Source organism: Protopterus annectens, chromosome 8.part1 (assembly GCF_019279795.1).
Source record: "Protopterus annectens isolate FY-2018-M chromosome 8.part1, PAN1.0, whole genome shotgun sequence".
Classification (NCBI taxonomy): Eukaryota; Metazoa; Chordata; order Ceratodontiformes; family Protopteridae; genus Protopterus; species Protopterus annectens.
In genome coordinates, this window is record NC_056742.1 from 136,451,710 (window position 1) to 136,476,421 (window position 24,712).

Here is a 24,712-nt window from a genome sequence, read left to right on the forward strand (position 1 = left end):
TGAGAGCAGTAGATAAGCCAAAAGGCAGAGCAGAGAAGTGAAAGTGTCATGAGCCTGTCCTGAAGCAAAGGAACCTTCTGCTGGACTCCCGTACTGGAATGTGGAGGTAGGCATCCTTTAGGTCCAGGGTAACAAGCCAGACATTTGGGGTCAGCATGGACAAGAGTTTTTGTAGCCTAAGTATTTTAAATGTTGGCACTTGCAGGGAATGGTTTAGCATGGACAGATCCAGAATAGGGTGCCAAGAGCCCTCTTTCCTGGGTACCAGGAACAATCTGAAATAAAACTCTTTGCCAGATTGTTCCTGGGAGCAGGCTCCACCGCTTTTTGGGCACAGTTTCTTAATCTGTTTGAGGACCTCTGCCTGCTGAATTGAAGGTATGTCTGGGTACCCTGTTAAGATTAGTCTTTCTTTGAAAGAGAATCTGTATCCCTGGAAAATAATTTTTAGAACCCACTGATCCTTTGTGATGGATAGCCAGTAGTCTTTGTCAAGGGATAGCCTTCCTCCAAACCTTTTCGGGGGGGGGGGGCAGAGGGGGGATGAGGAGTCATTGCAAGTCTTTAGGGAGGGAGTGGACTTAGAACTCCCTGCACTGGGGGTAGTAGAGGTCCACTGCCTGGGCCTCTATTGTCCTTATGGGTGCTGCCTGGGAGGTCTGTTTCTGCAGCCTTTCCTTTGCACAGGTCTGGGATTGGGAAGGAAAGGACCAGTGTTTGGTGTGAAAATTCCTGCTGAATCTGGGAGGTTGGACCTGAAGGAATTCTTTAACTGTCTACATTGATTTAGACTGGTTCTCCATTTTCTTGATTATCTCCTCAGCCTTAGATCCAAACAAGCGGCCCTTATCCAGGGGGACGTCTAGGAGATCGGATTTAACATGATCAGGCAGAGGTTGCTCTTTCAACCATGCATGCCTCCTAATTACTGACCCCACCACAGCAGCCCTGCTAGAGGCTTCAAGGGCATTGTATCTGCAATGGAGGGAATGCTTTTGCTACTTGAGAGCTGGAGTGCAAGAGGTCCCCTAGCTCCCTGGAAGTAGAACTGTCTGGCAAGGCTGAAATCTTCTGTTTCAACAGTTCCAAGGTATGGAACTGTCAGTTAAGAGCTCTAATAGCTAAGGTAGCAGAGGTAGCAAAGGTATACTTTTTTTACCCTATTTGTCTAGAACTCTGCTGTCCTTGTCTGAAGGAATAGGATTTTTGCATGAACTGGCCTTAGCCCCTTTGGGTCCTTGGGTGATGACCTCTGGGTCTGCTGCAGGATTTTTAAACAAGTATTTGTGAGTGTCCGGCACCCTGTAATACCTGTCTGGCTTTCCAGGTGCAGGGGGAGGGGGGGGGCAGAGCATCGGGTGCGAGGCTAGACTCCGTAAAAACATCCTCCACCACATCCAAAACGGGAGGAATGGGATCCAGAAACTCCCTTAGCCTCCTCTTAGACTGAGTAATCCTGAGCTTCCCAGTGGAAAAGTTCCCTAAGGGTATTCATGGTCTCACCAAAGGATTGGTCCTGGGGGGGGGGGGGGTGCAGATGGGATGGATTCCTCTGCATCAGAATCCTCAAAGGTGGCAAGGGGCTGCTGTTCATCATCTGAATCCAAACAATCAGATTCTTCAGTGTCAGGTTCTGACAGAATCTCAGGTGGAAGATCCCTTTTCCTTTTGGATGGGGTGGTCTGGTTACCTCTGATAAGTGAGATAAGGTCCTCCGCCATCTTAAGAAGTTGCTGTGACTGAGCAGGTCGTGCTTGAGGAAGATGCCAGCTAGGGATTGTTTTTCTGGGAGTGGTCTTACTCTTAGGCCTCAGTGCTTCTATGGGCCTGGGTGCAGCTGTAGCCAGTGGGGTGGTAGTCTGCCTTGGCCTGGTGGCAGCTGTCCGGAAAACCTCATCGGAAGCCGGTGCCTGCAGAGAGGCTCCAGACCCAACCACGGGGCTGACAACCGAGATATCAACAGATGTAGACTGTTCCAATGACGTACCGGACTCCGAATGGGTCTCGGTAGAGGCCTGTGAAGGAACAGTGTCAGGTATCAGGGGCTGCGTAGGAGTCTCATTGAATTCCGGTGTACCGACGACTGGCTTCAAGGAGGATGAGTCAAAAGGCCTAGTTTTATGTGGTCTGTCCCTTTCTTTATCTCTTCTCTTTTTGTGAATATACACCGAATGCTGACCGACTGATGCATTTCATATTGCTCAGACCCATCTTTGAAATATCTAGCTACAATTTCTAGTCTAAGGCGAATGGTCCTAGAGTTAAAGAGTGCGCATAACTGACACCCAGGGATGTCGTGGTCTGGGCCTAAACAGGTTACACACAGGTTATGGAAGTCTCGGTGTGGTATTTGTTTGACACCAGAGACAATTACTTACTTTTTCAGACATTTGTTAGTGCAAGAAAAAGATCCCAATGGGGTAACTTAGCTTTAGTCGTTTTCAGCTTCACTCTGGCAATGGCCTACCGACTCGCACACAAATTGCTTCTGCTTTGGGCTCCACGGCAAGAAAGACTGATGTAATGGCATCGGCTGCCCTGCTTTACACCACTGACGGCCTGACGTCAGTCCCAGGCAACTTCAGCCGACGCAGGAGGGAGAATCTTTACTCTGGTATTCGGGCCAGCTGAGGGCTACCCAGCAGGGATAACCCACAATTGATGACTGCAGCAGTGAAACACGAAGAACATCTGTGCATGTCCACTGGGGACATACGTGTCAGCACTGTGACCCACTAACTACAGCATGACAGTGATACCTACAGGTAATTAAATTACAATTCCTGCAAACAAAAATAAAGCAGGACAACAGAAACAAGTAATTTCTTAACTGTACACAACAAACAGCAAACAGCCATACAGAAACAGCAACGGCCATACACAGCAACTGTAATGCTTCTTAATCGAAATTATTTTTTTTTTTTATTTGCGACTTTACCATGCATTTCACAAAGTTCCGCTGTATTTTTGTATGCAATTACCCTAAAGTCTGTTTGTTTTTCTGTGAAAGTGAATAAAAACCACTAGTGTGCTTCTAACTGTAACTGCGGTGGTGGTGCTGCAGTAGCGCTGTCGCCTCACAGCAAGACGTTGTGCCATTCGATTCTCAGCTAGAGCGTCTTCTGTGTGGAAACATGCGTGAATGGGCATACCTTCGTTGAAGGTTGTGCGTCAGGGCTGGCAAACTCGGCACGTAAAAAATCTAATGCCAATCATTAGCAGACCGGAGTTCCGCTGTGGTGACCCCTAACCGGGAAAAGCCGAAAGACACAAACAAAGTGTGCTTCTAACTGTACTCGCCAAATCAGTCTCAAGACCTTTTCCTTATGGCTGAATATTGATGTTTAAGTACTAAATATTCTTCACAATAATAAAATATAAATGGCAACTTTTCATTTGTGATGCATTTCTTCTGGTTAACTTTGGGCTCATAACAGATCAATCTTTGAACATTTCATTACTAAATTGCCTTCTGGCACTATTAAATCCAAGAAGGAAGCAGCTTGCAAAGAACCCTGAAATGTGTGCTTGTGGGGAGCAAGGACTATTTAAAGCTCAGCTGCATCATGAAACTACTGACATGGACATGTGCGCGAGCATAGTTAAAAATGCAGAAAAAGTGCTTATTGCCAGTTTGCACAGTATTAAGGTTTGTGAAAATCGTACAGCTCTGGGCATAAAAAACAAGCAAAAAATGCAAGAATCCCATACCTCAGTAGCATATGAACATTCACCCAACAATAAAAATAAAGAAGTGAGCAGTAATTTGCGGATCTACTTTTCCCAGGTCAGAAGTAGACTGCAGACCAATCAGCCATAAAAGCACTCCTTGCCCTTCTTGCAACATGAACATAACACATGCAAGTCTGATATTGGCACTAAAGGTCAGACTTGCATGCATTCAATATGCAGACAAGAGAGTTTGCAACCATCATTCATTTCATATAACAATGCAATGCAATAAGAAAGGTTGGGGAAAATAAGTTTTCATCTTCCTTTTCTTCTTTTTTTTTTTTTTTTAAACCACTGCACCCCCATGGAATATGTTACTGCATCCCAGGTCCAATAGCATCCAGGGAGGTAATCAATGCTACAAAAGCTTTCTGAAATAAGAAACAGTACACAATGTGTATACACAACAAACTAAAAAATTATTTTATATATATATATATATATATATATATATATATATATATATATATATATTACACATATACACACACACACACACACACATATATAGAGGTCTAGGACACATGCTCGACTAGCATATGTCCAAATCACAAAACATCGAACACACATACACGAAAGCGCTTAACACAGAAAAGCGCTTCCGTGTATGTGTAGTTCAAAAAAAAAAAATCTACGTTTCTGCAAGGGGGCTTCGCCCCCCCCCCCCACTTCAGTATTCTCACGCCAATGAAGCACTACAATGGGGGAAAAGGGAATTTTCCCTTGCCTGCACTGTAGTCCAATCTATGAAACAGGCACACACACACAGAAGCACTTGGTGATGTTAAGCGCTTTCGTGTATGTGTATTCGATGTTTTGTGATTCGGACATATGCTAGTCGAGCATGTGTCCAGATCCCATATATATATATATATATATATATATATATATATATATATATATATATATATATATTATACACAAACGCACACATACATATATTTTAAATGTGTTTATATGAAAGTCTATGAGCATGTGCTCCCCCCTGCATATATATATATATATATATATATATATATATATATATATATATATATATATTTATATTGTACACACACACACACACACACATATTTTAAATGTGTTTATATGAAAGTCTATGAGCATGCGCTCCCCCCTGCACATATATCAGCTAAAAAACAAACTTTCCCCGAAATGCAGAAGCCAGAAAATTACAGGCAGATGTGACGTCGGAGTGAATAAAAATTGTTAAAAAAGAAAACACACATGCTTAACATTAACAAAAGTTGCTGCTATTGTTTGCTTTCTTTTCTATTAAATGTATGCAAACCCAATTTACAGCTTAAAATGTGAGGACTGGTTTAAAGCACAAGAAAATGATGAAAGGCAGCCGGTCAGAACTTCCTAAACCAGAACTGCCAGCACAGCTGTATCACTATTTTATTTAGAAGAAGCGCAGTGATTTTCAGAGGACAAAGCTGATGGCTAGTCAACCACTTTGTCAACAAGTGAACATAAGGCTGGCATCTTACATATTTTTAAGTGTGAATAGCCAATGTTTGCTTTTGTTCGGCTGCTAGAAAACAGCAGTGAGCAAATTATTACTAGCACATAGTAGAAGGTCAGGAGAAAGGTGTCTGACAGTGCATGCCAGGGTTCTCGAAATGCCAATTCCTTCAAGATTCCCGCTTGGCTGAGGGTCAGACAAGCAAAAAAAACACCAGCATTTTTCAAAGCCTGTAGAAGTTGATTTAGTTTTGGATAATGCTACAAAAGGGGAACAATTAGTACTGTGTTACTTCTTGCAAATAATCAATGTTAACTATAAGCTGACCTCTCCTGATTTGTAAAGATACTATAGTTAGTGCTCCATTTAATATCTGGTGGCAAACTGGCAAATAAGGTTTACCTAGATAAGTGTTTCAACCACCATTTTTTTTTTACTATTAACTTCTAACCAAATTACAGGGTATACCAACAATTCTGTGATGGTGTGACAAGCTTCTGTTTCATTATGATATGCACACGTTTTTCTACTGTTCACATATGTATGGACAAGCTCTTGTCCTGAAAATAAGAGGAAAAAAAAAACAAAGAAAAATATCTGCTGCTTGGAATTACAAAGAACATTCGAAACAAAATAAGACAATACCACCTTGTTGTTGTGATTCTTCTTTGTTTGAGCGTAGCTCCATGTAAACCACTTAACAAAATTAGTCAACTAATCAAAAAAGCCTATTTGCTTGGTTCTCTGTAAGATCCATCAATATTAGAGGATACTAGTTCTTGGTACTCTTAATATTTTAAGACAGGTTATTCAGTGCCTCATTTATTCTGATCTTCCAAAATTCAGACGTTGTAAAGTTTTCTGAAATGTGAGACAGTAAAGCTACAATTTAAAAGATTAATTAAATTTCAGAGGGCATAAATGCTCAACTTCCACAGCCACCTCTTAAACCTGTAGTAATTTAATCTTATATAGGCACTGAAATGTTGAAACTTCATACTATGACTTCTAACACCAATTATCTTCAATGCCCTTAAAGTTTAGACTCGTGAGTAATAAGAAGGTCTAGACTTGCAGATTTCATCTGCCATGCCAGCTGTAACCTTGCTATGTTAAAATGTTTTAAACAAGGATGAGTTTGTCTGTCTCAGTGATCTATGTCCAAAGATCCATTCAGTATGTCTGCCTTACTGAAAAGGCTGTAATTATTCCTCAGAAGGACAATCTGCTTCCACAATATTTTGCAAGGGCCAGGCTAGTCTCCTCATTACACCACTACCTTCCTCAGTCTATAATGAAAGCTCTGCTTGCACCTCCTGTGTATATCAAGTCCATCCACTACATTTTTTTAAACTTCCTAGACAAGTAAACATAGTTCTACATCAGTAAGCTGAACGCAGCTGATGCAGTTCAATGTAATAATGCACATTACTGTTGTATGAAGTGATTCTCACGTCTGTAGCTGGCTGAGCTCTTTATAATGTCATTACAATTTGTATAAAATATTGTATATTACTTTAAGTTCATCTAACACTATTTTTTCCAGTCTGCTGGGTTTAGATTATATTTATTTTTTATGCAACTAGATCATGAATGAAAAAGACCCTAATAGTCCAGATTGCTTACCTTTAAAATACATACACAGCTGAACAGGCTGATCAAAACCTTCAACTCAAAGGCTTTGAGAATTCAAAGTTAAAATGACGGTCTAAACAAGACAGACTCATTTTTGTCTGCTCCCACCAATTTTGTCTGCCAAAAGTTTTGACTCATTTGTTATCCTATGCTCACTGATGCAGTACCACACATCATCACTGTTTCTGCGTGTGTGTGGGGGCCTTTAGCCAATCAATCTTTCTGGAGTAGTGAAAGCCAACAGTATTGCGCTCCAGGTAGATGTCACCCACAACTATGAGGATGTACTGGTTCTTCTTCAGATCTCTAAACTAGTTCTGCATATTTAACATATGAGGCATGCTGGTATTTAACATACGAGGCATGCAAAACCAGCATAGGAAACTTACCACATTATGAAGTTTGCAGTCTAGAATGGCAGAATTACAGGTCAGATAAAGCAAGTCTTACAGATGCTTCCTCCCTAAAACAGAAGAGGAGGAGGAGGAGGAAGAGGGCTACTTCTGGATGCTCAGATCTGCTTCCACCAACTGGCTCCTCAGATGGTGGAGTCAACTCCTGAAACCTAGCCTGCCTGTCTCTCAACTGGAGCTACAAAGTACAGTTGTGTACACTTACCATAAATGTAGATGTCCAAGTGTATTCACTGTTGCAGTCATTACATTTGGGTTATCTGCTTGCAGGTAGCCTTCAGTTGGCCTGATTAACAAAGTCTTGGGTCCTGCGTTGGTTGCTGCTGTCCCTTCTTCCATGATGTCAGGTCGTCAGGGGTATAAAACATGCAGCCGACGCCATTACATCAGCTTTTCTTGCCCCAGATGTCAGGTACCCCCCCTAATGGGAAGCAATTAAATATAAAAGTACAAAGATATACCTCCAACAAAAAAGCAAGTACACCAAAAAGGCTTTTAAACATAGTAAAGGAAAGTAGAGGTATAGCCAAAAGAAGTTAGGGGGCTGGGGGGAGGATAACCAGGACTGCAACAGTGAATACACTCGAACATCTACATTTATGGTAAGTGTACACAACTGTACTATGTTCTTCGTGTTTCACTGTTGCAGTCATTACATTTGGGTAGATTCCCAGAGCTATGGTTGGAAGGAGGAATTTAGATAGCATTAGGGCCAGCTATAAGGCCCTGCAAAACTGCAGTGGCAAAGCCAGCTCTGGATTTAGAGAAAATTGGCAAATGATAATGCTTGGTGAAAGTATGCACAGAACACCAGGTAGCAGCTTCTAGGATGTCCCTGGTAGGGACGCCTCTGAGAAAGGCTGTAGAGGGAGATGCTGCCCTGGTGGAGTGAGGTTTGATCCCCTGGGGTATAGGATTTCCGTGATGTTTACAGCAGAAATTAATGCAATGGCTTATCCATTTAGAAATGGTTTGCTTTGAAATAGCCTTCCCCTCTGCCCCTGCAGCAAATGCCACCAGCAGTTGTTCAGATTTCCTTTGAGGTTTAGTCCTGTCCAAGTAGAATTTAAGTTGTATGTGCACATCTAAGGAATGCAGTATCCATTCCCCTTTATTCTGTGGATTGGGAAAGAAGGTTGGCAAAAGAATGGACTGATTAAGAGCCACAATGGATACCACCTTGGCCATGAAGGATGGATTGGTTCTGAGGGACACCCTGCCCGCATGAAAGATGATGAAAGGCTCCACTGCCATAAGGGCCTGTAATTCAGATACCCTTCTAGCTGAAGTGATTGTTAAAAGGAAAGCTGTTTTCCAAGAAAGAAATTTTAAGTCTGCAGCAGCAGCTGGCTTGAAAGGAGGTAGAGTGAGTTTCTCCAAGACAAAGTTAAGGTCCCAGGCTGGGGTTGGAGCTCTCCTAGGTTGTCTCAAATTTCTGGCCCCTCTGAGGAACTGCTTGAGCAGTGGATGAGAGAAGAGGGGAGGTTCTGTGTTATAATGAGCTGAAATGGCTGAGGCGTGGATTTTAATGGAGGAAAAAGACAGGCCCTTGTGAAGCACCTCAGTTAAGTATTGTAAAATCTGAGGTAAATTGGGCACTGCTGTGCTCATCCCTTGAGACTGGTTCCAAGCACAGAATCTTTTCCATTTTTCAGCATAAGATTTTCTAGTACTAGGCCTCCTTGCCTCTAAAATGATATCCATCACAGGTTTGCTGAGGGATGGTAAAGAAAAGATTATGCAATTAGCCAGGCTGCAAGGTTCAGTGTTAGAAGCTGAGGGTGCAGAATCTGGTTATCCTGCTGAGACAGCACGGAAGGAGTCTGAGGCAGGTGCCATGGAGATAACCGTGACACACTGCGCAGAAGGGTGTACCAGTGTTGGTGCGGCCAGTCTGGAGCAATCAAAATCATCCTTGGTTTGTCCTGTTTGATTTTTAGTAGTACTTTGGAGAGTAGAGGCAGAGGGGGGAAGGCACAGACGGATAGGCTTTTCCAGCTGAAGGACAGAGCATCCACTTTTCAAGCTTGTTTGTGGAGAGGCAAATAGGTCTATATCTGGGCTCCCCATTTAATTGGCAACATGTTGAAAGTCCTTTGTTGCAGTTTCCACTAGTGTGGGTCCATGAGGTTTCTGCTTAGTCCGTATGTCAGTGTATTTAATTTTCCTAGCAGGAATTGAGCTTGTAGGTGCACTTGGTAGCTCAAGGCTGTGTTCCACAATGCCATGGCTAGTCTGCAGAAGGGGTAAGAATGTGTACCCCTCTGCTTGTTTATGTACCACATAAAAGTGGTGTTGTCCATCTTTACCATTAGTTGTCCTGGAAGAATGTGATCCTTGAAGGTTGTCAGAGCAATCTATACAGCTAACATTTCTTTCTGATTGACATGCAGGTGATTTGACTTGGGTTCCATTTGCCCTGAATGCACTTCCCTGCCAGGTGTGCCCCCCATGCATAGTCTGATGCATCTGTTAGGGTTTGGACGGCAGGGGGTGGTGTAAAAGGTAGTCCCTTGTTTTGGTGGCAGGCCTCTGCCCACCAAAGGAACTCTAGGCGTAGGCAAGGTATGACAGGAATCATTGTTTCTAGGTCCTGAGAATGTTGACACCATAGGTTTTTTTAAATACCACTGTAGTTTCCTCATATGCAATCTTGCATATGGAATTAGAAGAATGCAGGAGGCCATGAACCCCAAGGCCTGCAGTATTTGTCTTGCAGATAGCAGGGCTTTTGTGGCCACTTGTTTGAAGTAGGTTGTCAAATGAATTTGTTTCTCTGGTGTGAGGTAAGCCATCTGGGAAGCTGTACTCAAGCTTGCTCCCAGGAATATAATTTGTTGATATGGTACCAGTTGCAATTTCTTCTCGTTTATGGTGTACCCCAGACAAGTTAGAACCCTTTGTACAAAGGCCAGATGATTCAAAAGTATATCCTGGCTTTCTGCCTGAATTAGACAATCGTCCAGGTACGGGTATGTTTGAATATTTCTTTGCCTGCAAAATGCAATAACTGGAGCTAGGCACTTTGTAAATACCCTGGGCGCAGTAGATAAGCCAAAGGGCAGTGCAGAGAACTGATAGTGCGTGAAGCCTGCTTTGAAGCGTAGGTATCTTCTGCAAGATTCCCTGATTGGGATGTGCAGGCATGCATTTAAATCTAGGTGTTGCCAACCAGGCATTTTTGCCTAGCATAGGAAGTAATTGGTGAAGAGTCAGCATCTTGAATTTTGGAATCTCCAAAAAGGTGTTTAGAGTAGACAGGTCCAGGATAGGACGCCATGAATTGTCTTTTCTGGGTACCAGGAAAAGTCTCGAGTAGAAACCTTGTCCCTTTTCCTCTTCTGGTACCAGCTGAATAGCCCCCATGCTTAAGAGAGAAAGTACTTGTTTTTGGGTCTCTGCCCACTGATTTGGGGGTAGGTCCAGCCACCCACTTGGTGTTGGCAACGTGTGGAAGTGAAATCCGTATCCCTGGGACACTACATTTAAAACCCATTTGTCCTGGGTAATGAGTTCCCAATTCTTTGCATGAGGAGCAATCTTTCCCCCCAAAGGGGCAGTCAGTTGATAAGTGTTTGGAAATTTTAAAAGGAAGTCATTGAGACAATTTACCATAGGGGGGAGTCTTATTACTCCCAGACTTGGAAGTGGAGGCCCCCCCACTACTTAGTTTTGCGAGTCCCCTGGGACTGGAACCTGGGGTTTTGGCTTTGTCTGGGTTTGGCTTGAGAAGACCTGAAGGGGCTGGAAAGGACCAGTTCTTAGAGGGCCAGTGCCTACTAAATCTAGGAGGCGGAACTTGTAAAAAATATTTAACAGTTTGCATAGATTTAGCTTTATCTTCCATCTTTTTAAGAACTTCCTCAGCCTTGTTGCCAAACAGGCGGTCCTGATTTAAAGGAGTATCCAACAATTTCGCTTTAACATGATCAGGCAACGATTGCTCCTTAAGCCAAGCATGCCTTCTGAGCACAGACCCAGTAACAGCAGCCCTACAAGAGGCCTCTAATGAATCAAAACCACACTGCAAAGTAGGTTTTCCAACTTGTTCGGCAGAATGCATTAAATCCTGTAATTCTTTATTTTCCAGTCAGGAATCAACATCATTTTCTGTTTAAGCAGTCCAATAACATGTTACTGATATTTTAACATATAAAACTGGCAGTGTAAAGCCCTAATGGCCAAGGTTGCAGAAGTGTAAACCTTCTTACCCAATCGATCCAGCGCCCTGGAGTCTCTATCAGAAGGGGTAGGATTTCTAGCAGTAGAAGCCTTAATGCCCTTGGGCCCCTGTGAAATATAGTCTCTGGACCTCCAATAGGATTTTTGAAAAGGAACTTGTGGGACTCTGGGACCCTGTAGTAACTGTCAGGTTTTCTGGGAGCAGGAGACAGGAAATCAGGGGTCAAACTAGATTCCGAGAAAGCATCATCAACAATGTCTAGTACAGAAGGAATAGCTAAAGGCCTATGCTGAGGTAGGAGAAGGAAATCCCTAAGCCTCTTCTTTTTTGAATCAGAAAAATCCTGGCTTTCCCAGTGGAAATGCTCCCTTAGAGTATGCAAGGTTTCCACAAAAGAAAAATCCTCAGGAGGGGAAGCAGAGGGAATAGAGTCCTCGGTATCAGAATCCTCATAAGTGGGTAAGGACAAATCCAGATCATCAGAAGAGTTATAAAAATCAGAATCCTGATCAGAAGACTCAATCAACCTCAGTCCTAGGCCTCTTAAAGGGGGGGGGGGGTTGGCTACCCCTGATTAGAGTTATTAGATCTTCAGCCATTCTTATCATTTGTCCTTTAGGCATAGCGGCCTGAGCATGTGGCCTGGGCGTAGTTTTTTTAGACATGGATCGAGATTTAGGCCTAAGTAATGAAGGAGGCGTCGATTTAATATGCAAGTCCATAGGCCTGAATACACCCTCATAAGCCAGTGCCTGCACAGTGGCTCCAGACCCATCCAAGACAGAGACATCCGCGGGTTCCATAGTCGAAGCATCTCGCGGCATACCAGACTCCGAATGGGTCTCAGTAGATTCCTGCGAATCAGAAGTAGCGGGTATCAGGGGCTGCAAAAAGCACCTCACTGAGTACCGGCAAACTGGCGACTGGCTTAGGAGAAGTGTCGTCGGCAGTTTTGGACCTCGGCGGCCTGTCTCTGTCTTTATCTTTGCGTTTTTTTTTTAAATCCCGGTAGTCGGATGGCTAACTGATGACATTTCTGCATAATTAAACCATGAACCGAAATATTTACAGGCAAAAATATACCGACAACGGAGAGTGCTCTGATTAAATAAAGCACAAAACCGACAGCAAGGTACATTGTGGTCAGGGCCTAGGCAAGGAATACAGTACGAATGAAATTTTTTATGAGGTATTTGCTTTCCACAAATAATGCAATTATTAACTTTTACTGACATCGGAAAGGAGCAAGAAAAAGTTTCCCCAACAGGGTACTTAGCTTTTGTTGAAGACTTCAGTTTCAGGAGTCTGCCAACCGGCCCTTGCGAACTGCTTCTGCTTCAGGCACCGCACAGCAAGAAAGACTGATGTAACGGCGTCGGCTGCATATTTTATACCCCTAATGACCTGACGTCATGGAAGAAGGGACAGCAACTGATGCAGGACCCAAGACTTTGTTAATCAGGCCAACTGAGGGCTACCTGCAAGCAGATAACCGAAATGTAATGACTGCAAAAGTGAAACACGAGGAACATCAACTGTTCCAGTGAAGCTGGTATAAATGAGTAATTTGTCAATTTCTTGCCAAGTCTCCATTCTACAATTAATTCTCTACAAGACTTGGGAAAACCATCCCTTTCAATGAGATTTCTGAAGTACTCACAACTACGCAAATAAGAAATAGAAAACGACTTGCAAAAACAATGTTATCATTTAACCCTAGTCCTCCTCTTCCAAGTCCTCCTCTTCCAGGCTTATCCAACACCGTAATTTTGCTTACTGTAGAACATTCTCCAATTTCTGAAACACTAGAACAACGGATTCATAAATATTATGTGCAGTTATATAATATGGTTGTGTGCACTGTGTTAGTACAGTTATGTCAATAATATGATTCACACACATGGGTCATACTAATGACATTCTGCCAGAACACATTCACAAACTGCTCACTGATGCAAACAGTTCACAGATGTACTATGCGTAGGCAAGGAAAGAAAGTGTCAGCATACCAGTGGATTATGCATACAGTCAACATTTTACAGGTACATCATGTGCATCACCGTGTGCTGTTTGGGGGGGGGGGGAGTATAGTAGTAGGAAATAATGTACAGCAGATCGTGTCCATTGAGGAGGTGCAGTGAAAAACATTTCCCCATAGTTGTAGTCAACAGAAATTCACAAGTCATAATCCACTTCTCATGCCTATAGAGAGCACCACATTACCACATACGGTGAAAGAACGTCCACCCATAAATCCCTGCCCCTGTTCATCAGTGCACTCCAACATTTATATGTCTGTGAATTGCACACTACTTTGTGGAACCCTCAATTTGCAAATCGAATACACATCTTGACTCCTCCAAGTACAAAGTGCCAGATCCAGCACTAGGTGATCTAGGCAGTTTCCAGGGGGATGGGGGCCAAAAGAATGAAAAAAAATATTAAAAAAAAAACACTTTTTGTCTTATTTTATTAATTGGAGTTCGATTCAATGATTTTGACCCAACTACCCAATTACTTCCTCCTTTATCAGTTCTGGATGCAGCATGCATCCTCTTAGCTAAGCTAGGCTTCTTCCACTCAGGCAGGTGGGGGCATGTTCCTATACTGGTGCTTTTTTTTTTTTGTAATTTTTCCACACAAGCAAGCTTATATAGAGTTTGACTATCAGTCTCCCCACCACCAGTCTGGTCCCCCCCAACCACCTTGGTAATCATTCAGTCGGCTCAGCAGGAGGTGTGCAAGCACAGCAGCAGGTTTAAAAATCACCTGTAATGCTGATGATGTATTTGTTCATTTCAATGCTGCCTACTCTGTCTGCCATTGCCTTTGAATAAAAAAAAGGTTCTGTGCCAGCCAGCAGTATTGCAAGACTGACCAAGACTGACTGAGACCAACCTGGAAGTGAAAGCAGCCAGTCAGTTACTTACTACTATTGCTGCAGACTGCACTGTTGATTGAGCTATCCACACTACCTGGGCAGAGGGATGAAACAGACGACTGCAAGTGAAAAGCTAAGGAAAAATTGATAAAGTGACTTCACTTGCTCTCTCTCTAGGAAGTAATTTGTTTCCCGCTATTTTTTTTTTTTTAAACACAGTTCATAACAAAGCACAGCTGATAAAGCCAACATTGGTGGGCTCTGGGCTTGCAAGTGTCATGTCCTTGTGTGGAATCATGTGTGTGTGGTGAAGGGTTATGTGGTACTCTTCTTTCTCTCTTCTCTGTCCAGATTTTTGCCTCATATTTGGTCTGACTGACTGTTCATGTTCACTGTTTCACTTCACTTCCCTATCATAAAAACTTTTTTTTTCTTGCTGGCAAATCACTGAGAATTTAAGTCACTAAAGAATGACAAGAGTTTCAGAATCAGACTTTCTCCTATCCTTCAGAAAATGCATGCTAACACTTAGCTTAGTAGTTAGCATAGAGGATAAAGGCTGCCTGCACCAAATCCTGAAGAAGCCGTGAATTACACTTAATGACAATAATTAGGTACAGACTTCATGAATTAATGGTGTCTTCCTATAAATCAGTGTAAAGTTATCTATTTTTCCTTACCTTGTGTTATCACTTAATTTTTTGTATCATAAATGACTTCTTGTATATGAAAAAGTAAATGTCACTCTTCTGTAACTACAAAGTTGTACTATGTCAAATCTTGTCTTTGTAATATGTGGAGCCTTTCTCCCCAGGCCTCCGCTGAAAAAGGGCTTGTGTCCAGTCGGATTTTCTCGGTAAACAAATGTAAAAATAATTAATTAATTCACACACACACACACACACACACACACACACACACACACACACACACACACATTTTCTGAAGTAAATTATCTCAACTTTCATTACAATGTTAATAGTACTAATTAAGTAGTTCATTATTTTCCCCAACTATTTCTGGATTTGTTCCTGGTTTGTTGAGAACTATGGAAGTTGACTGGCTCATTTAGTCATCTGTCCCACAGTGTGCATACTACCACCCATCTCAGGCATTTCATCTCCATCACCACTAGCTTCCTCAACTTCTGAAAAAAACGTTAGGGAATTACACTTAATAAATAACAGAGTTATAGACTTTTTTACTTCAGAAAATGTATACCAACTCACTTTTTCTTATTCTTTCAGTGTCTCAGGTTAACAGTACTAATATTAAGGTGCCCTCACCCTGCTGATTGTCCCCAATTATTTCTGGATTTGTTGAGAGCTATGGTTGCGTATACTAAATCTGTCTGCAGTGATAGTATTTTTTTTTTGTGGCAAATGGTTCTCAATGTTTTATTTTACTTCAAGTTTCACAGCAAAAGGTTGCAAATTCAAATCTTTGTAGTGACTGTAAAAAAGAATCACTGTAGTCACTGTAAAAGTAAACATTGGTTTGAACAGCGCTTTATGGTAATTAGAACATGACATTCAAATAGGGAGATACTGTTATGGTAAGGGGGCATGGTGGTGGTGGGGTGCCCCATTCCATTATACTGCCTACAGCTTCATTTGACCACAATCCAGCTCTGGAAATACGTCCCTGTTCAACTGCATATGGATTAGTCTATGAATCATGCAGGTCTCTGAAAAGAAATTTGTATTGTACACCCTCGCATGACTGCAGACCATGTTTATGAATCTTTGCTAAACTTTCTATGTGCAAACTCCTACAAAGCCAAAGTAACACAATGGTAGCTCAAGCAAAGTGAAGCCAATCTTTACCTGCTACCCTCACAGTGGTGTCCTCCAAGTGCTCGCCAGGCTGTAGATGGTTGAATTTCTCAATGAATTCAGTCAAGGACATGGTCACATGAAATTTGTGGGGGTAAGGGTCTTCATGGGTTCCTTTCAACTGCTGAATGGCCTGGCTACGAATCTTGAAGTATTGCTGTAAAACAAGGATACGGAAAGTTTACTTCACAGTAAACACAAATAGAGAATCAAAGTAAATGTGAAGCAAAGTAGTTAGCCACAAAATCTGTACTCCATATGTACAGATCTGAATCCCCCTTAAACTTCCAGTTTACTTTTAATAAACTCAACTCACTTCCCTCATACAATGGAATTACAGTCCATCTTCACACACTAGCATTTTCTCCAAATGTAGAGTTAAATATCAAATTTAGACCAAACCAGACAGCTATTTCTTCATTTTACTAGTGCAAACAATAAAACAAAGAAAAAAAGAAGATCCACAAATGCTGTAGAGGCTGAAAATATATTTAGTAATAAAAACTGAATGCTTTTTCCCCAGACAACGCTAGGCTTCTTCACAGAGTTAGTACAATCAATTAACAACACATTTAAATATGCCTCCTAAATAGTGATATCACAACATCCACCAGTCACAAAAGCATTACAACTATTTAAAAATACAAACATTCTATTAATACAATAAAAATTAAAAAATACATGCAGTGGATATAAAAAGTGTACACACCTCTATTAAAATGTAGGTTTTTGTGATATAAAAAATAAGACAAACAATAAATCATTTCAAAACTTTTCCCACCTTTAATATGACCTATAACTTGTACAAGTCAACTGAAAAACAAATCTGTTAGGGGAAAAAAAATTATAAAAAATAAAAAATCGTACAATAAGCTGGTTGCATAAAAGTGTGCACATACCTAAACTAATACTTTGTTGAAGCACCTTTTGATCTAATTACAGCATTCAGTCTTCTTGGGTAGGAGTCTATCAGCATGGCACATCTTGACTTGGCAATATTTGCCCACTCTTCCTTGCAAAAGTTGCTCCAAATCTGTCAGATTGTGAGGGCATCTCTTGTGCACAGCCCTCTTCAGGTCACCCCACAGATTTTCTATTGGATTTAGGTCTGGGCTCTGCTGGGCCATTCCAAAACTTAAATTTTCTTCTGGTGAATTCATTCTTTTCTTGATTTAGATGTACGTTTGGCGTCCTAGTCGTGTTGAAAGTTGAAATTCCTCTTCATCTTCAGCTTTCTAGCAGACGTCTGAAGGTTTTGGGCCAAAAGTGACTGGTATATGGAACTGTTCATAATTCCCTACACCTTGGATACAGCCCCAGTTCCAGCTGAAGAAAAGCAACCCCAAAGCATGATACTGCCACCACCATGCTTCTCCATGAGGATGGTGTTCTTCTGGTGATGCAAAGTATTGTTTTTGCACCAAATGTACCTTTTGGAAGAGTGGCAAAAAAAGTTCAACCTTGGTCTCAGACCATAACACATTTTCCTCACATGCTTTTGGGAGACTTCACGTATTGTTTTGCAAATTTTAGCTGGGCTTGGATGTTTTTCTGTGCAAGAAAAGGCTTCCGTCTTGCAACCTTACTCCATAGTCCAGACACATGGAGAATATGGGAAATTGTTGTCACATGTAGTACACAACCAGTACTTGCTAGAAATTCCTGCAGCTCCTTCAGTGTTGCTGTAAGTCTCTTGGCAGCCTCCCTGACCAGTTTTCATCTCTTCTTTTCATCAATTTTGTAGGGACATCCAGTTCTTTGCAACGCCACTGTTGTCCCATATTTTCTCCACTTTTTTGATGACTGGATGCCTTTCAACAATAAGATCCCTTTAATGCTTTCTAAGCTCTCTGCAAACAATGGTTTTTGTTGTAGCGGGCAACTGAGTAAATGTCAGGAAAATCCTACTAGGACAGCTGAACTTTACTTGGAGTTAATCAAAGTCTCTCTAATCGATGGCAGGTGTGTACCAAAGAAGACTGAATGCTGTAATTAAATCAAAAGGTGCTTCAACAAAGTATTAGTTTAAGGGTGTGCACACTTACGCAACCAGCTTATTACACATTTTTTATTTTCTATATTTTTTTCCCATAACCGATTTGTTTTTCAACTGAACTGTATAGGTTATAGGTCATATTAGAGGTGTGGGGGACACAGCCCCACCCCCACACTTCATTTTGGTTTCTTTCTTTCTTTTTTTTTTTTGCAGCTGAGAGAATTCATTCCCTACTTAAATCGGCCGTTCGCTGTTTTAATTTTTCGATATTACCAAGTTGACGTTTAAGTATTCGCTAACCTAAACTTTTGATTAGGTAACAGACGCTTTTTAAATAGTTGTAATTTTTTGAGATTGCTGGATGTTGTGACATCGCTACTTAGGAGGCAAATTTAAATGTACTGTTAATTGATTGTACCAACTCTGAGGAAGCCTAGAGTTGTTTGGGCGAAAGCGTTCAGTTTTTATTATTAAATAAGCTTTCAGCCTGTACACAGTTTGTGTCACTGCTCTGACCATGTTTTATTTCATCATTTTAAAATGCTTCCCTAAGCCTCTGAAACTTCTTAAGCCCCTAACTTCATCGATATTTCTAACTTCCAGCATGCTCACTTGTCTTCAAAGGCAGTACTCTATGTGTAATCCCGACCCTTATCACTTTGTATATCCTGCATTATCCAACTTGTGTTGGTGCCAGCAGCTATCATCCTCCTCCTCCTCAACCCCTTTTCCCCTCATTTTCTAAATGGGGTTGGGGTGTCATGAACCCCTTTTCCCCTCATTTTCTACATGGGGTCGGGGTGTCATGTCAACTGTCACTCTCTCTCTTCGGCTCCACTCTCCTGCCTTCTTCGACACTCATGCTTGACTGTCAAAGGTCTTCTTTCAAACAATACATCCACCTCTCTGCTGGACATCCTCTTTTCCTCTTGCCTTCTTTCCGTCTGTCCCAAATCATCTTCACCAGAGATTATCTTATGCTTTTCTGCACATATGTCTGAACCACTGCAATCTGTTCTGTTTGACCTTTTCTACAATTAGAGCTACTTTGGCTTCTGCTCTTATGTCTTCATTTCTTCATCAGTCCCACATACTATCACCAGTCTCAGGCACTTCATCACCTCTAGCTTCCTCAGCTGTTCTGCCTTTACTGCCCAGGTTTCTGTGCCATACAGTAGTACTGGCCCCACCACTGTCTGCACACCTTACTTTTCACTTATTTGGCATTCTTCTGTCATATACTACACCTGCACACTGCGCCAGGTGGCTGCAGCCCCTATGACTCTAGCTTTGACCTCCTCATTCAGACTTCCCTTCTCCTCGACCACCCCTCCCAGATACTTGAACCCGTTAACCAGCTCTAGTATTTTCACTTTGACCTCAATTCTCAGCTTCTTCTGAACTCCATCATTTGCTGCAATTACAACTGTCTTATCTGTATTTAGTTTTATCCCATGTGCCTCCAGTTTTGCCTTCTATTGCCCTACCTTTGCTGAAGTTCTTGCTCAGTGTCTATCTGTAATGTCACATCATCTGAATAAAGCAACTTCGTTAATCTGTCCACTCTAACTAGTTTGTTAAATGTAGTCCACTTACCAGTATGAACAGCAACAGAGTCCATCACAAGTATGAACAACAGTGGACTCTGACCTGAACCCTGGTGCACACCCACTCACACTGGGAACCCCTCTGGGAGGTTGAACACTGTTCGTACTTGAGCCAATGGGTCCTCATACAGAGCCTGCAATAATTCTACCAATGGTTCTGGGACTTCGAACCACCACAGGACTGCCCATATCAGCTTTCTTGGGACATTTTCAAATACTTTCTCCAAGTCTAGGAATGCCCAATTGGATTCTTTCCTCATATCTAGCTTCTTCGCAATTATTTGTCACACTGTAAACACTGGGTCAGTTGTGCTGCATCCTGATCTGAATAACTGCTCATGTCCCATCTTACTTCCTACTACTCTGTCTATTCATCCATCAGTCACCCTCTCCAGAACTTTCATGTACTGTGACAGGAGTTTGATACCTCTACATTGCCCAGAGTTGTGAATATCCCACTTGTTCTTGAATACTGACACTAGTATGCTTACTCTCCAGTCATCCCTTATGAAGGGTGCCCATCTTCTTTATCTTTCTGTCTTTGCCTTGCAAGCTGATAGTTTCTTTATGCCATCTACTGACTTGTATTCCAGAATCTGGTACAGTGCCTCCAATGCAGCCTTCTCCTTTCTTAGGTTCTTTGTTAGCCAACGAGTAATCTTTCCTAGACTGGTCCATCTTTTCTATCCCCCACTTTTTCCTGCACTCCTCCTTTCTCCGGACTGACTTCCTAGAATTCTGTATTCCACCACAAGCTTTCCTTAAGTACCTTAATTCCATTACTAGCTCAGCCAGATATTTGTTCTATAGTCCACATGTGCTGTTTTGAGGCACTGTTGTTCTTCATCTCCACCTATTTCTTCTTCTTGTGGTGCTAGAGCCCTGAATTATTTCTTGAACTGTTGTGCTCCCTTCTACAGTCATCTTTCAAATCTTCAGCTTGGTTTTCGATGACCTTAGATCCTTCTCTGACCTATGCTTGCAGCAGACTGCAACACCCAGAGGTTTATGCTGTGGGCCAACTGTTTCACTAGGGATGACTTTGCAATTGCTGGTTCTACCCAGGTGTACTTTCCTTACTAGGAGGAAGTCTACCAGAGTTGCATGTGGGCCATTCTTGTATGTGACTTTGCGATTCTCTCTTTCTTAACTATGTGTTGGCTACTATTAAACCATTTCCCAGACAGAAGTCTAGAATGACCTTTCCCAATTTATTCCTGTTGCCCCACCCATGAGGACCCAGGCAGTCCTCATATCTTGTTCTGTCTATCCCAATATGTGCATTCAAGTCACCGGTTACCAACACCAATTCATGTTGTCCTGCTTTATCTAGTCGGTCCTGCAACTGCTGTCTGCATGCACTCTTTTCCTCACTATCACAACCCTGCCCTGGGTCACAGGCTGGGATTAGGAATACTGCCCTATCATTAGGGTGGTGTCTGTCACTAATTCAGATGACACCCCTCACAGTCTTCTGAAGCTTCTCACTCACCACAATTCCCACAGCATTTCTAATCTGTTCTGTCCTCCTCCTGAGTGCTAGTCTCTGGATCCCAAGCCAAATGGCTTTGCTGCACTGCCCTTCCATCTGGTCTCCTGGATACAAAGGATGCCTAGCCTCCTACTTATCATCATGTCATCCACTTCCAAGCTGTGTCCCGTCAGTGAACCTACATTGAGTGTAGCAACTCTTAGTTCATGTTTAGCAGGACGATTGGTTTTACATCCAGTTTTCGCTCAACAGAATCCCTAGCAACCCAAGCGGGGCAAATGGATACCAGCCAGCCAGTAGCTTATTAAGCCAAGGATGCTGGGCTTTATGGCAGGCACACACTGACCAACTTGGGGCACATACACCCCTCCCACTGTTAGCAAGGGTCCCTGGCATAGGTTGAGTAGGCAGGGTCCTCAACCCACTTACACCGGCAAGTACCCATGCCTATTTGGTGACGTTAGTCAATGCAACCAAATCACCTGCAGGCATGATTTTACACCTTCAAGTGGCTAGCCCTGCCACGGTGTCCAGTCTGTTATCTGTGTTCTATCATGAGGAAACTGATCACCACAGCAGATGCCCAAAGCAGTTGGGGTTTATGCAACGCTTCCTCCTATAGGGCACTATGTAGAGTCTGGGCTGCTGCCCACAGCTACATTCTTTTTAGTGAGTTTGGAATACCAGAGAAACAAAGGCAGAACATAAAAACTCCAACCACGCATTGACCAGAGGACAGGCTTGAACCTTGCCCTCTGTGCATGCATAGAAGGTGAAGACCTTAACCATTATGCCAGCTGGTGTCTAGATCCGCTAACTATACCTCTATGAAAAACTTGTTTACTCATATGTCCCATGAAGAAGTCATCTTTTCTTACTACCTAAATTACTTCCAATACTCCTGTTACCACTGCACATTCCCACATCACACTCCCACAATCTTTACGTACACACTACCTTCCAAGTCCACCACTACACATCATTTTGGCATCTTTTACAAATGATACCCAAATGTTACTAAATCTGGACTTGGATCCATATGAAAAGAAATGAAATGATTATGTAAACAATTGCAAGCAGTTCTCCAACAGTTAAAACATTGTACACATCTTCAGAATGAAACTCCTGCCATTTTGATACAATGTAAACCAAACGAATGAGCTGTAGAAAGCACAAGTCCAAGAATGACAATAAAAAATGTAAATTTAATGAAGTAAGCACACGCTTTCGGAGAACTCAATGGTGCTCCTTCCTCAGACAAAAAAGTTTTACATCTCTGAATAACAACCACATTTTTATACAATCAATTATGCTAATTAAGTGTGTTCAAACTAACAAATCACATAGACCTATAAGGGGGTGTGTTCCTATTACTAGCACCAGCAAACTAAGTACTTTCGTCCTAAAAGGTGCAAGTATAACAAACTAAAATCCTACTGCACCATAATTAAAAACCAATACAAAAAAGATTATTATAATCTTAAATAATCGTTGATCCAATTAACTTCTCTTTAAACCTATAAGCTTAAAACCATAAAAACGATGAAAACATATGTTCAACCTACCCATATCTTTTTAAAGACAAATTCTTTACGATACAACTGATAGACACATGGTCATTCAGACCTGGGTACACATAGGCAGCTGTGCGAATCTGCCAGAAAAGTTCACAGATTTCCAAAAGATTTTGCAAAGGACCACCTCTAATGTCACAATCAACTTTATTCACAACTGTAAACTTGAAAAAATGATCAGGGCAATAACCAATATGTCTAGCAAGGGCGTTGTTATGATCGCCTCTAGCTATGGCATATATGTGCTCATAGATGTGCTGCTTGATTTTCCTTTCAGTTTTACTGATATAAAATGCGTTGCATCTTTGACAGCTAGCCGCATAAACAACGCCCCTGGTCTCACAATTAAATTTGCCATTAATTTTATAGACCTGGTCTCTCAGCCTAATCTTAGCATCTATGCACACATGTTTACACTGCTTGCATGACCCACACTTTGTCATGCCTACCTTGTGAACTCTCATAATTTTTGGTTTAACTTCTAACAATGATTTCAAATTTTGCCCTCTCCTAAAGGTAACTCTAGGGCTGTCACCAAACTTATTAAGTAAATAAGGGTCTTCAATAAGCAAGGACCAATTCTTATTTAGCACTTTGGAAATAGCCAAATGGTCTAAACTAAAGGTACACAAAAATCTAGTAGCAAAAGGGGCTGTTTGGTTCTTAAGTGAAACACTGTTCTCTATGTTGTCACCATGTGAGGCATGTCTAACCATAGACAAAATTGGTTTATAAAAACCTAAACTCCTTTTATTGGTGACTTCTGATTTTATGTCAAGAACAAGGCCTGAAGGATACCCTCTATTAATAAACATGCCAGTTAAACGCTCACATTCAACAAAAAAATCTTCGTGACCTGAAACCATCCTAGCGGCCCTAACCATCTGCCCTTTTACGACCGCTCTTTTCTGATGTTTGGGATGGCTACTAGTGTAGTAAAGGAACGCATTAGAATAAGTGGGTTTCCTGTAAATCTCACTCCTAAGGCTTTGATTTACGTAATCCTTAGTCAACAAAATGTCTAGGAAACTAATACGATGTTCCTGTAGATTGTAAGTAAATTCTAAAAAGCTGGTCATGTTAGAAATCCTTTCTATAAAGGAAGGAACCAGAGGGATCCGCCTTCCACAATATGAACATGTCGTCCTGGTACCTAGTGTACCAGGCGACACAATCACTGAATACAATGTCATAAAAAAGGAATGTCTTTTCCCAATATGCCAACACACAGTTGGCAAAACTGCCCCCACATGGTGAACCCATTGCTACACCAGAACGCTGGAGGTAAATATTACCTTCAAAAAGCATAAAGTTAGAACTCAAAACAATTTCTAATAGTGTTTCAACCAAGTAAACATTGTCGTCACTGACCTTTTTGTTCCTAAGAAATTCACTTACCCACTGTGTGCCAAGCTGTTGAGGAATAACGGTGTACAGGTCTTTAATGTCAATAGTTAGAAACCGCCACACTCTACTAAAAGGGATAGTCCCTATGTCATGCAAGAAACCCCACGAGTCTTTACAAATTTACGACTCGAGTTCTAGCAGTGGTTTCAAAATGTTGTCAACTAGTCTGGCATACGCATAGGTAATAGACCCACGGCCATCAACAATCAGGCGGAAAGGTGGGTCTCTAGTGGATTTGTGAATCTTAGGAATACCAAACAAGACGGGGAGCTTAGGGGGCCACCACAGTCAAGAAATGGTAATGGTCAATGTCAATGACCCTTTCCAAAAATAGATCTTCAATAATGCCTCTTATCCTAGAGTAAGCTTGATTCACTTTTTTGCTACAATGGCTACCATCCCGTAGTAAAAGCACATGTGAAAGTTTTTTAACGGAACAACAGAGGAAATCTGCCTTTTATGTTAGTGGTAAATTTCTGCATAGTCTGG

General features: G+C 41.8%; 1 protein-coding gene across 4 annotated transcripts in view; it reads right to left on the minus strand.

Moving 5' to 3' along the window:
• The window catches only part of KARS1 (lysyl-tRNA synthetase 1), a 580,608-nt gene that overhangs the window by 472,672 nt on the left and 83,224 nt on the right, over positions 1 to 24,712 (minus strand). For all 4 annotated transcript variants that reach the window (XM_044081774.1, XM_044081775.1, XM_044081776.1 and 1 more), the window contains one exon: positions 16,139 to 16,304. In XM_044081774.1, the coding sequence (XP_043937709.1) occupies positions 16,139 to 16,304 (166 nt within the window). The remainder of the gene's footprint in view (positions 1 to 16,138; positions 16,305 to 24,712) is intronic.